Genomic DNA, 13188 nt, shown 5'->3' with positions numbered 1-13188 from the left:
TGCTTTCCCTGGGGAATGAGAGATCTGAGCTGATAAAAGAAGAGGCCTGTAGAACCAGGCTCATTATATCTTCCACAAAATTAAAGTGATGGATATGACTGGGGGGCTGAAATAGTTGCATTGAAAAAATACCAAAGTGTAGGACATAACATTTTTGGTGATAGCACTGGGATAAGACTAATATTTTTGTAGAATCTAGTAAGACACTGCTTTAATGGCTGGTGAGTTCTCAGGGATTTCAGAACCTCAGGTGTTGGTACAACATACCTGTGTGGGCTGAGTGTCTGCTGGAAAGAGCAGTGAAAATTGTGATCCAATGTGGAAGCCTATAAAAAAACAATGGAGTCAAAATGGGCAAGAGTTGCAGTAAACCTTGATTCTATTGAGCTTTCTAGCTCCTTTGTTGGAGTGTTTTAGCCAGCAGCCCAGGATCGTGCACATGACGCATAGGCAGTGTCAGTTGCTAGCATTAAGATAGCTGTATAGGTGAGCTGCCATGTTCTCCACTCCCACTCTTTCCTTGGAACGTGCACTGTAGGGAATAAAATCTTGCTGGGACTTCGAGAACTGAGGCTCGACCCCTGTGTCACAGGAACAGATATTGTTGTGTCTGTACATGTGGAGAGCCTTGTGCTGCAGTAACAGCCGTATAGAAATTTACTTCTAAGTCGTGGCCTCAGTGAAGCTTACAGCATGGACACAAATTTTGGCTTTCCTTGTCAGGATGTGATATCTGCTGTAGTTTTCAAGCTGTGGTACGACAGAGATCACACACAGAGTTTAAAGACCCTTGTGGTAGAACATCCATTATCTAGATTTAAAGAACGATCAAACTCTATGTAGTTATGTGCAATAAGAAAACGATCAGTTTCTTTCACTATCAGCCTTTTAAGAATGACGGATTTTACCATCTTGTAATGCCTAGAATTTGTATTTATATTGAATAGTAAGTCATAGATACTGCTTAGCAATGTTTGTGTGAAATATAAGTAATTTACCCTGACAAAGAGGCAAATTTTGACATTCTTATTTAGGGCACATTGCTTCGTTGCTTTCAGCAGCATAATGTATGAACTAAGGCACTGTTCAGGAAACATGCCAGAATTCTAACTGAAATATTCCAGGATTGCTTTGCTGATCGACTTTACTGCCTAAATGTGTTAGGGAACAGTCTGAGCCTGAACAGTTAAATCGAGGTTCCTGATAATCACCCTCCATTTATTTCCTCTGAAACCTGTAAAGCGTCATACAGACTCCCTTTATTTTGGTCTCTGTGGTACAGAGATACAGAAGAAAGCTCTTTTACTGATGCTTCCCCAAACAAACATTGAGACCCTGTGTGGGAGAATGGATGCTGGCTCTTTTTTTAGCAGACTGAGTATTTCTCTCCTGATCTCTCCTATTAGCTGCTATGTGTTTAGCTTACCCCTGCTAATCACATAAACTCTTTTTCTAGCTTATGAACAAAAGGAGTGAATCAGCTTTGAAAGTAATCCAGCATTGTATTGGCAAGACGAAGATGCAGCTAGAGATAAAGTTCATCCTGGTATTCTATTCTGAAGTTCTGTGCCACTTTACAAGTTGTATGTGTACACAGTGGGTTCAGTTTGGTGTTGAGATGTCCAGGCAAAATGCCTGAGCATCCCTTGAAGCTGCTGGAACGTGCTCTACTGTCAGCAGTATTTGCCAACAAGAAGTAGAATATGCGCACGTGTGCAATGAATGTGTCTTGTTTCATGGATCTGCTGAGACTTAAGTGTGTCAGCCCATCCATGAAGAACAAGAGCATGGTCTAACAGAGGCCTGATAGTACTCATGCAGTGATGTTGTGCTGTCATTCCTTCTCCTGTACACATATAGCGGTGTTGGGATAGGGCCATTTATGGCAACCTCACAATCAGTGTGTGAACCTAGTTGTGACCAAGCACATCAGAATCTGACCTCAAATTGTGTGAAATCAGCTTGTAAAAATGAGTCAGAACACTCAGGGGTATGGACTATGAGCTGAGAAAGTCCTGAATAAATATTCTGTGGCATCCCAAAGCAGGATGTGTGTTTCTCAAGTAGCACTAATGAGAGCAACTGGTACTCTTAGGAATATGAGCTGAAGCCTGAATATCTTGCATAGAGAAACAGGAGAACTGACTGCATATTACCCATGCCTTAAGGATGAAGGTCTCAAGGCTTTGCATTTATAAACTGATTTGTCTAAATGCATACATGTAATTACTTAGCTTTTCAGGTATACGCATCTCTTAATTTTTGTATAGCCATAACACGTTTACTTTTTGTACTAAATGTACCAGTAATTAAAGTAGCAGAGGCTTTTTCCCCAGTTGATTTTTTGGGTAACAATAAGGTTTAAATGATCAGAATCTCACATTTCCAGATTTCTTGAAATAAAGGTAGTAGTCAAGACAAGATTTTGCAAGTGCAGGTGGAGCGGGTTGAAGGGTTGAAAAGATACATGAGAGGAGTTGTTGGCCTTTTTGCTATGAGACAAGGGCAAGAACTTGATAGCAAGCCAGGTCTTAGAGGTGAGGAAGGGCTTTGCTTGGAACCAGAGGAGACAAGGTAGAATTTGTTGGTCTCAAGGAGGTTGTGAGACATTTTAGGCTAGAAAGGAAGGATGGGAAAAAGAGTACTCAAATGCAAACAATACACTTATATCAAGCTTGTTCATCTAACCCATTTTATCCAAATGCTCTAAGAGTTTAGTTAGTGCTTCTTTGGATCTTTTATTTTGTACTGATATCTACAGCGCAGCTTTTAAGACTGGAAATCTATGCTGACTTTGGTGTGTAGGTGCGCAGAGCTTTACCTGGGGGACTTGTGCTGGTTCTGTTCATGGAAGTGAACTGTATTGCTGACTTAAAGTCTATGTGAAGGGACTGATTCTTCGAGTGGGACTGAAGAAAGCAGCAGTATTTTGTGATGAACTCAAGATGAAGTAGTATGCATCTAAAAGAGAGAGAAATATATAATATTGCATTAGTATGTGAACTTTAACACATGTTTCAGTGGAGTTGCCTGCTCTGGTTATCACATGTTTTCCAAAGGAAGACAATTTTGACATCCCTAATTCAGTTATGATGGCTGTATTTAGGACCACATTGAGCTAGGGTTTATGAGATACAATGAATGACAGTCTGCAAGCCAATGGGCAGTTTACTAGTGAAAAACAGCTTTTTGTATTCCTCCACAAGGTTAATCTTCCGTTAAATTTTACTGTTAATTGCCCTTCTCACATAGGAAAAAAACTTCAGCCTTCGAAGAAACGTGTAATAGATTAATAAGAAGCTTTGCATTTAAGATACTTAATCAGGTAGTGTGTGCTATGGAGTTTGTGTGAAAGATCCATCAGTTACAACATCAGTACTTTCCTTCACCCATATTTGATCTACACACTTTCTATATTTGATCCCATTAGGGGTAGTTTATTCTCCTGTGCTTCACAATTGACTAAACGAGTTTGACCGTATGCCTCTTGCTTCCCAGAAAATATCAGCTGACTCAGGAAGCATAAAGATGACTCAGACACTTCGTAGAGAGAAAAATGTATTTCTGATAAACCCACTCATCTGGCAAATGAAGTGACCTCGTATTGTATTTGGGTTAAGGATTCTTTTAAGGATTTTTCTCTCATGAGGACAGATTTTTCTCCGGTTTCTCATGAGACATTTGAAATCACACCTTTTTTTCTTTTTCTTTGACTTTTTCCTTTTTCTTTTTTCTTCTGTGAGCACACTTTCCAGAAACAACTGTAAAACGGTGTATTTCTGTAGTAATGTGGAATGAAGAGTATCTCCATGAAATGATTAAGTATTAATCTGTGAAGAAAATAGCAATAAGTTCCTGCCATTAATTTTGTATTCCATAGCAAGTGCTTGTTCATTTCTTCAGCTCTAGGTACAGAGCGCTTGCTGGCCAGCTCTTTTGCTTTTACTCATAATGCAGAGAAGAAACTGTGGGTGAGAAAGTTTTATTCCTCCTGATCCTAAGCTCATCGTCTTCATAGCTATGAGAGCTGGATTTGCACAAGAAGTACATCTGTGCACATCTCTGTGTGAATGGGATTGAGCCTGAGGAAGACAAGGTGTTTCTGCCAAGGCAGTGGTCACTTAGTGCATCGTGTCTGAAATGGGAGAATTCTGTACGCCTGAACTGTGGCAACTCCTGTTGACTGACCCTGTGCAGTGATCTGTGCTGGAATTGTGAGTGTTATGATAAAACAGCATCAGTCTGAAAAGGTTAGCAGATACCAAGCACTGGTTTTTAACATTTCTTAGAAGCTCCTAAGGTGTTGTTGGCTTTGGGGATATTTTTGTCAATGCTGATAGTAATCAAATACAGTGAATTGCTGGGGCTGTACACTTACCAGATATAAGAGAATCGCTGTAATTTAAACTGCTAATATTTATCATGTGTCTTTTGCTGCTTATAAAGCTATAATTTACATCATCATTTTCTATTCATATTCAGAAGAGCAGTAATTCATTTCTGATAATACAGATATTGATAGTATACCCAGCTGTACTTGAGGAGGGGATTATAAAGGAGCATGAGCACTCCATACACAGCTCTAAACCATACTGCCCTCAGCCAAAGACAGATCCAAATTGCTTTGCTTGTGTTCTTTTATCAGCACTTCTCTCTCATGAGCATTTAACTGAGGCACCTTTCCCCTTAGTAAAAAGCCACTTCCAGCTACTGTAGCTTAGCCTAATGATGAAATGGGCACCGATGGGTAAGTCTTTCTGTTCCTTTCCTGTTCTCTGTATGGCATGGTATGTGAAGTTGTCTCAAATACGGTGGTTCTGGTCTGTTCTTAAGCAGGGTGGGCTGCAGAGCCATAGTTAAGGACACTTCTACAGAGAATGAAATTCATGACAGTGGTTATTAGAAATATTTTGAAGGTACTGTAGAATGTTTTAGGCACCCTGAAGCCAATTTTAGGTGTCTCTTTTAGGAAGGTGATTCATGGTGATCACTCTAAAGGCATATTATTGCAGTCTTTGTCACAAAGACTATATATGGCACTGTAAATTTCTACTGTGATCCCCTTGGTGATGCAGAAATAATGATTTTGTCTCAGAATTAACATGGGAAAGCATTTATTAGAGCTCTTGGGTGCCTTCAATTCAGAATGAGTGTTATAGTTCATACCCAAGTATGGGTGGCTCTAATGGGTGAATACATAAAATAAACGAAAATGTTGGATAAAGTTATGATATAAATAGTATATTTCTTCTATTAGATGTAATTTTCAATTGCCATTACATCTTGCAGAGCAATCTAAAATATGTGGAAGAATCCATAGTTATCACTTGTCTTTATGAAATGTCAAAGTCATATATTCCATTGACCTCAATCTATGTGCATTAGTTCATGATGAAATTAATTTGATGAGTTTAAGTCAGAACTGCAGTATGAAACCGTTTCAGTGCGTTTTAATTATTTTGCCAGCATTATATGTACATAATACCATCACAGTCTAGACTGCATTGTATCATGATCTGCTCCTGAGACTAAAGTTATTGTAAATGTATTTCTAGATTCTAGATTAAAGAATGCTACTTGCTGCAATCATATTTCTTACTGGCTTTTTTTTTTTTTTTTTTTTTCTTTAATCCTTGCTTAAAAGGGGGGAAATTACAGTGTTGTGAGAAAATATGAGTTTCCTTTTAGTGTAATTTAACATATCTTTTATTGAGAAGATAAGGCTTTATTCTTAAGAAAAAGGAAAAAAAAAAAAGGGAGGGAAGGGGTGAAGGGAGATGAAAAATAAAGCAAGCTGGTCCTCTGACATTGTTTGCCTGAGCAAGATCAAACCTTTGTGCTGACTACACTGGTGTCAGTAATTGCGCTGTATGCTCTGTAGATAGAATTGCCTATTGCTTAGTAGCACTAGCATTATTGATCAGTTGTTTCTGTTCATGAACTGACAATGATAACCTCAAATGAGATCAAGATTTTATTAAGGGAAGAAAATCAAATTATGCTTGGATGTAGACAAATAATGAGTTATATGAACATGTAGTTATTGCAGTAACTTTTTTTTTTTTTTTCAGAGATTTCCTGAAAATAAAACTCAGCCCTTCCTGTTTTTTCCATAATTTGTGGCACTGTTCTCTGCCTCCCTCACTTACAAAGTTATGGGCAAGCCTACATGCTCGTAATGACTGTATCACGGCTGCCACAACCAGGGAAGAGGTGAGGGGGGAGAACTGGGCTTCTCTCTGAAAGGGAAATTTCAGGGGAGGTATGTGAGGGGGTGAAAACAAGGATGCGTAAGTTATTGCAGCCTCGAGGCAGCAGTAATTTATGCACTGACGGTTTGAGTTTCATGCCACGCTATTTTTGAAAAGCCCTACAAAGTAACTGCCTCTGTTACATTGGTGTATGTGTTGGTCTTAGAGATATTCCACATCATGAAGACAGTTTGAACGCAAACGTTTGAAGCACATTCATCACAGTGTGGTAGTTGTCCGTAAGAAAAAATATATATTGATATAACAAGGATAGCTATTTTTCTACATTTTAGTATGAATTTCAATGCCCTGAATAATTCTTCAAGGTTGTTTCATTGGTTACTTGTTGTTGTTTTTTATATGTTGATGAAGGTGAAAATCGTTCCTGAAGATGATGAGTGTATATTGTATTAGTGTAATTGTTAGTTTAGTGGCACCATTTTGGTACACTTCACAAAGGAAGCTAGTGAATGGGTGTGAATGGCATACACTTGAATAGTGATCATTTGGATTTGCGTGTTTTCCTTGTACTGCAAGCCAGAGAAAAGTCTAGTTGCACACCACATAAGTACTGCCAGGCAATGCTTCCACTTTGACGTGAGAATATAATCATATTTATATATTAATGTACCTTTTCCTTAGAAGGAAATATTCAGCCTGGCTGTTTGATTATGAACTCTCACTTAAATGTCAATAATTTCATTTATTTTAGTAATTACAGTGAAACTATCTGGGAGGATAAATAAGAACAGTGCCTTCAAAAGTTTGAAATGAATAGGATTACACTGAGTTGTCATGAATAATATATATGAAGCCAAACATATTAAGTGTGAGCAGCTGCAGGCCATTACCATTTAGATTTAATTTAAATAATCTCTGAATTGACCTTCTTCAGAAGCTTGTAGACAATATAAAAATACCATTGTTGTCTGACTTGTAGTGAATTCTAGATGCCTGCTGCATCTTCATAACACTTTACTGGTTCTCCTATGAAAATTATGGATAGAAAGATAATGGAAGCAATGATGCTATTTGTTTCTGAGTTATAAATGCCATTCATTTTGCATAGATATCATTTTGGTTTAAGTGTAATTTATATGTCATTTGCATTTCTCTGTAGATAATGTTTTTGTGACCTCCCTCTATTAGGCTGGATTTTGTCTGTGTTTTTAACATTGAAACTTCTACTGCGGGGAATTCAGGCTTCTGAGTGTAACCAAGTCAGTTCATTTGTGCAAAAATCAGAATAAGCCTCACAGCCCAGTGAAGTCATTACTGCAGGTCCTTGAAAGCAGTGCAGGTTAGCAACAGAAATAGTTTCATGACAGGTTCAGTGAAAACAGTAACACAGACATGAAGATTGTACAAAATCTTGATTGTAAAAGAGGACGGAGAATTTTCCCATAATTTGAGCTTCAAATGTATTCCTTTTACCTAACCCCAAAGGATTTTTAGGATTTCATTTGAATAATAGATGCTATTTAAATGTTTGCTCAAGAACAATGGGTTCATTGTGCCAATAACAAGAAATTGCATTGTGGGCCGTTTTGTAATATTCAATGACTGTTTTTTATACCATTTCTGAATTCAGATGGTAAAAAACCACCTAGTTATTGTATCTAACCTGCAGTCGCTGCTGAAGATGGGGAAGGAATGCTTTCTTGCCTTGTGCTTCTGCAGCATCCATCACCATGAGGGTTCATGAAAACTGCTTAACAAATAAGGCGAAAAGACAGGCACATTTTGCCTGGGAAGGAATGGGAAATCTTCAGTGAAACAAAAATGGCAATGCTCATTTTGGACCAAGCTGAGCAATTTTAGATGCGGTTCATGTTATTTTTAAAATAACTTTTTTGTTTCATTTTTGCTCAGATTCTGAAGTGAAAACGCTGGTAAAATCATTATGAAAATATTCTCCCACATTTTTCATCCAGAATTATTAATTCAGCTTGACCTGAATTAACCTATACTTGTGGTTCCTTCACCTCCCTAGGCTCTGTTCTTTCAGTATCCATACTGCTTATTGAAAAGAACTCACCAGCTCTATTACTGAACGGATGCATCAGGAATTGCTAACAGGACACTTCCCTAAATGCTAAGTGAAGTTCTATGCCCATGTGTGACTCACGCAGTGTATCAAAGAACATTTCTAATTTACTTGAGAATGGCCAATGGCCACACTTTACAGAAGAAGAACAGCCAGTGGTAAGCATGCTGCTTTTTGCCAAAAAGAAATGCATCAGAATCTTTTCCTGGCACTCTCCACATCTCAGTTAAACATTGTGTTGTTCTGCACAAATATATGATTTTACTGAGACTAGAATTATTTGAATAGCTGCCTTCATTTATTAGCATCAATACTTAATTTTGTTTTACCAATAACTTCTCAAAAAGATCGTGGTTATGAAACTGTAAACATGTTTTAAATCTTGTCCCATGCTAAATTTGTTCAGAAACAGAACTGTTATTTAGCAATGCCTTTAAAATCATTAAGTTATAGAATTACTGCCCTTCTACATTATATAAAATTATTTGGTGTTCATCAATCATTCATAGGTTTATATAAATATGTTCTCAATGAAAAATGTCATTAACCCTGCTGGTACAGACGAATACAGCAGAAGTTGTGATTACAGTTATCCATGTATGGAAGTAACGTTTCTTTATGTTCAGTGTTGATCATGTATTATGTTTGTAGATTTCTTAAACATCATTCACTTAAACAATAAGTTAGTGAAGTGAGAAATAGCACATTATTTTATTGATGCAAACAAGAGATGTTTTCCCTTTGCCACAAGTGTTCGTTTGGATTTGCATTAGGAATGATGATCAGGCACAGATGTCTGAACCGCAGCTATCATAAGGAGCTGCTTAAGAACTAAGGCTGTGCCACACAGATGCAAAGAAACCATCGGACAAAAAGTAGTCAGGTTCACCAGCTGTCATATTTCTTGCAGGGTACTTTCCAGACAGTCAGCCTCATCTCTGTTATTTTTGTCTTGTCACATAGAGATGATAAATAGTGCTGTGACACCACAGGGGTTGTACAAAGCCATGGTGAATAGTTGTGCCTTCTCAGGGTGAGAGTATTTTTGCAGATGGGGTGCATGGACTCTCTCATCTCTTACCCCTCATGGCGTGTATCAGTCATTCTTACACCAGAATCAATGAAGCCCCCTCAAATGCCATGATAAAAATCCTGTTAAATCTGATGACAGCTTTTCCTTTGTCCTATTTGATTTTCTAAGGAAAAATCCTAAGCATTGGAATAGAGGCTCCAAAATCCATGTAGCTAACAACCAAAAATATTACCCTTCCAGGAAAGCAAGCTTGTCTGTACTGCTTATGGAGGACAGAGAAGCTGGTGTTTGTTTCAGGAGCTGTGTCCCTGATCACAGAGGACTGCTGCATGCTCACGCATTCTAGCAAAATGGCTCAAGAAAGGATCTTCCTGCCACAGCATTATAAGGAGATGTGGCCCCTCTTCTTGACCTTTTTGTAGACAAAATTAAATTGCAAGATAATACCAGCTTTTTTCCACACAGTTGACAGAAACATTTAAGAGGTTAGCTTTTAACTCAGCCTTAAATGGCACTGAGTTGCTCCAGGGGAGGTTTAAATTGGAAATCAGGAAAGACTTATTTATGGAAGGGGTAGGTAGGCATTGGACAGGCTGCCCAGGGAAGTGGTGGACTTGCCATCCCTGGAGGTTTTTCAGAGACAGCAGTGTTTGTCCCACTGTACTCTGCAATGGTACAGTGCTCACCTTGAGCAATGGGTGCATTTTTGGGTGCCAGAATATAAGGACATAAACTATTTGAGAGCATCCAAAAAAGCACTATAAAGGTGGGGAAGGATCTGGAGAGCAAAACGTATGAGGAGCAGGTTTATTGGACCCAGAGCAGAGGGGGCTAAGGAGACCCCTCATGGCAGCCACAGCTCTTCACAGGGAGTGGAGGGCAGCACTGAGCTCTGTTATTTGGGGACAGCAGCAGGACCTGAGGGAGTTCACATGGAGCTGTGCCAGAGGAGGGGATGGTGGGGGTTAGGGACAGGTTCTGTACCAGAGGGTGGTGAGCATGGAACAGCTCCCCATGGCAGTGGGCACCATCCCAATCTGCCAGAGCTCAGAGAGTGTTGATACACCATTCTGAGACATTGGGTTTGGGTCCTGTGTGGAGCCCAGAACTGGACTGGTTCTTGTGGGTCTCTTCCAACCTTGGATAGTCTGTGTTTCTGTGATTCTGAGAGACATATGGGTGCGGTGCTTAGAGACATGGCTCAGTGATGGACTTGATAGTGTTACATGTACGGTTGGACTTGATGATCTTAAGGGTCTTTTTTAATCTAAATGGTTCTATGATTCTATTGTAAATTTAAACCTTAGAGCTTTGTTTTCTAATCATGCCTAGAAGTTACCTTTTGCACCAACTCTGCCTGTTTCATTGGTGGAATCTGATTAATGTTTATAAATATCTGAAGGGAAGAGGGTTGCAAATGGATGATGCCACACTATTCTCAGTGGTGCGTGGTAATAGGACAAAGAGCAATGGCTTAAAACTTGAACGTAGTAAGTTCCATACAAACACATGGAAGAACTTCTTTACAGTAAGGGTGACAGAGCACTGGAACAGGCTGCCTAGAGAGGTGGTGGAGTCTCCTTCTAAGGAGATATTCAAGACCTGTCTGGACACCTGCCTGTGCAACCTACTGTGGGGAAGTTGCTCTAGCAGGGAGTTGGAGTTGATCTCTTGAGGTCCATTCCAACCCCTGCCATTCTGTGGTTCTGTGAATTGTTGCAGCCACCTACTATGAGTTGCTTTGAAAACGCCAAGTGGAGCCTCTCCTTTTATGGGGAGGGGCACAAATTAGGTGCATAATCTGTAAAAGCTGTCAGACTTTCTGTCCATTCTATAAAGGCCACTCTGCTTGAAAAAGAATAAGCCAGCCAGAAAATGCAGCTTCTGTCTGGGAAAGCAAACAAATGATCAAACAAACAAACAAACAGAGTAAGGGCATCATAGCAGTGTATTTGTCTTTAGAGATCCCTGTTATTTTTTTTCTCCCGGGCACTCTTTCCAAATAAATGAAGTATATTATCCATGTGACTTTTGGGAGGAAAAAGCATTTGAAATAACTGTTTAGAATGAGGTCAGTGTGTGTATTTCGGATACACCCTGCAGTTTTATTTTCTACACCGGGCAGTTGGATGCAGTTTGTCTCTTCCATAAAGTGACAAAAACATGATTTCCTCCACAGTCCACCTGGATATGGAAAAGCTACTTTAGCATAGTCTGAATGCTGCCACATCTTAACCTGCATCTCAATGGGACCCATAGGCTAATGGATGTTCATGTTCCTCAGGCAATCACGAACCTGATTTTCACTTACAACAGGACAGGCATCTCTCCCTCAGTTCCCACCTTCTGAACCAAGTGCTAGTATGATGGTCTGCAACACTTTGAAAAAAACCATAGTTATGGTCCTCAGGTGCCAAGAAGATTTAAGTTGTTTATTGAAAAACAGCTACTGTAAAAGCTCATCATGTATGGCAAGGGACTCCCACCGCACAGAAGTGTTAGAGGTGGATCCAGTGTGTTCTTGAAGATCAATATTGCTTCTCTAAGGATACAGAAAATGAAGCTTCAGTAGAGACTGAAACCTTTCTCACACTGTCAGTACCCATCGTTTATTTAGGAGAAAAAATCAAGCAAGAAAATATGAATGTCTGGTAGCTGAGATCTTTTCTTTGCCACACTAGAGCTGCATGCAAAATTCCTAGAGAAGCCAATGGGAGGTATGTCTACTGTGTTAGACATTTCCATGTTGCTTGAACCTTATGTCTGCTATCCGTGAGCACGTGACCAGAAATGCTTTTTGTGACTTATAAAAAGATTGTCTTTGGGATTCAAATGTACTCTTCCTTTCTTCTTTTGCCATTAGAAAATCAACTCTTTAGAAAAGATCTAAGTTACTCCTGATAGACTGTGACAGCTACATACTAATTTCTTGTTAACAGACATGAGTTTCCACTTTGGTAAGTGCTGCTGGTACAAATTAGAGTCCTGCTGTTTGAAGACATCCATCAGGAGGGAGTTAAGAAAGATGAGCTGGAGATTATAAAGCTGACAGATGTGGGTGAAGGGGTTCAGTTCCCCGCTTCTACTTTGTAACAAAATGAGATTTTATTTTTCTGCTTCTGTAATAACTCGGTGTGCAGTTGGCCAAGTTAATTTTAATTTTAACAGCGTTATTTTTTTACTTCAGGAGACCAACCAGATTACTGTATTTTACAAGAAATAATAAGCACCCAGCAAAGTGGAAAAAATACAGTAAATGCAATGCAGAATCACAGAATCATCTTGCTGCTTTGTGTTGAATGGTGCACACGATTCAACACAGCATTTGATGCTGTTCCCTCTACAGTGAATGGCAAAGCTCCCTGGAACTTAGTGCTGTTGGAGATATGTTTGATGCTTGGGATTAAGTGAATCACTTCATGATTACTCTGCTTCAAAAGAAATATTCACAGGTCTAGACTGTAAATAAGAATTCTGCATAGATGTAGACAGGAGCTATTGCAAACCATTCTGTGGCCATGGCCTGATGAGCCAAAGAATTACATGAAAAATATTGCAAATTGCTTGCTTTTAATTCTGAATGCCACAAGCTCCTTTTTCTTTTAGAATTATATGCTTACAACTAAACTCAGTCTTTCTGCGAGCTCTTTTAGGAACAACTCATACTAACCTCTTCAGGAATATGGCAGACATATTCACAACTGAGCTCTAAATTCCTGCAGAAATGCTAGGTGTCTCTAGCTGAAGCAGATTTAGGCTCATGGTGATTGCCAATGTTTTAAAACTCTCTACAGGGAATGGAAAATAACTGGTTTAGAGCATATACTGTTAACTTGGCTCTCATTCTTCTTCACTCC

The 13188-nt window shown here is 39.1% G+C and overlaps 1 protein-coding gene across 8 annotated transcripts in view; it reads left to right on the top strand.

The window, feature by feature from the left end:
• Positions 1-13188, top strand: part of GRIA3 (glutamate ionotropic receptor AMPA type subunit 3) — a 146931-nt gene that overhangs the window by 50568 nt on the left and 83175 nt on the right. The window contains exon 1 of one of the 8 annotated variants that reach the window (XM_032444496.1): positions 8264-8456. The exons of the other annotated variants lie outside the window; for them this stretch is intronic. Within the exon in view, the coding sequence (XP_032300387.1) occupies positions 8423-8456 (34 nt within the window). The 5' untranslated portion in view covers positions 8264-8422. Of the gene's footprint in view, positions 1-8263; positions 8457-13188 lie in introns of those variants that run through there. 8 annotated transcript variants of the gene reach the window in all.

The sequence above is a fragment of the Coturnix japonica genome, chromosome 4, assembly GCF_001577835.2.
Source record: "Coturnix japonica isolate 7356 chromosome 4, Coturnix japonica 2.1, whole genome shotgun sequence".
NCBI classification, from domain to species: domain Eukaryota; kingdom Metazoa; phylum Chordata; class Aves; order Galliformes; family Phasianidae; genus Coturnix; species Coturnix japonica.
Note: the sequence above shows the minus strand (reverse complement) of the source record. Positions and strands in the feature narration are given on the sequence as shown.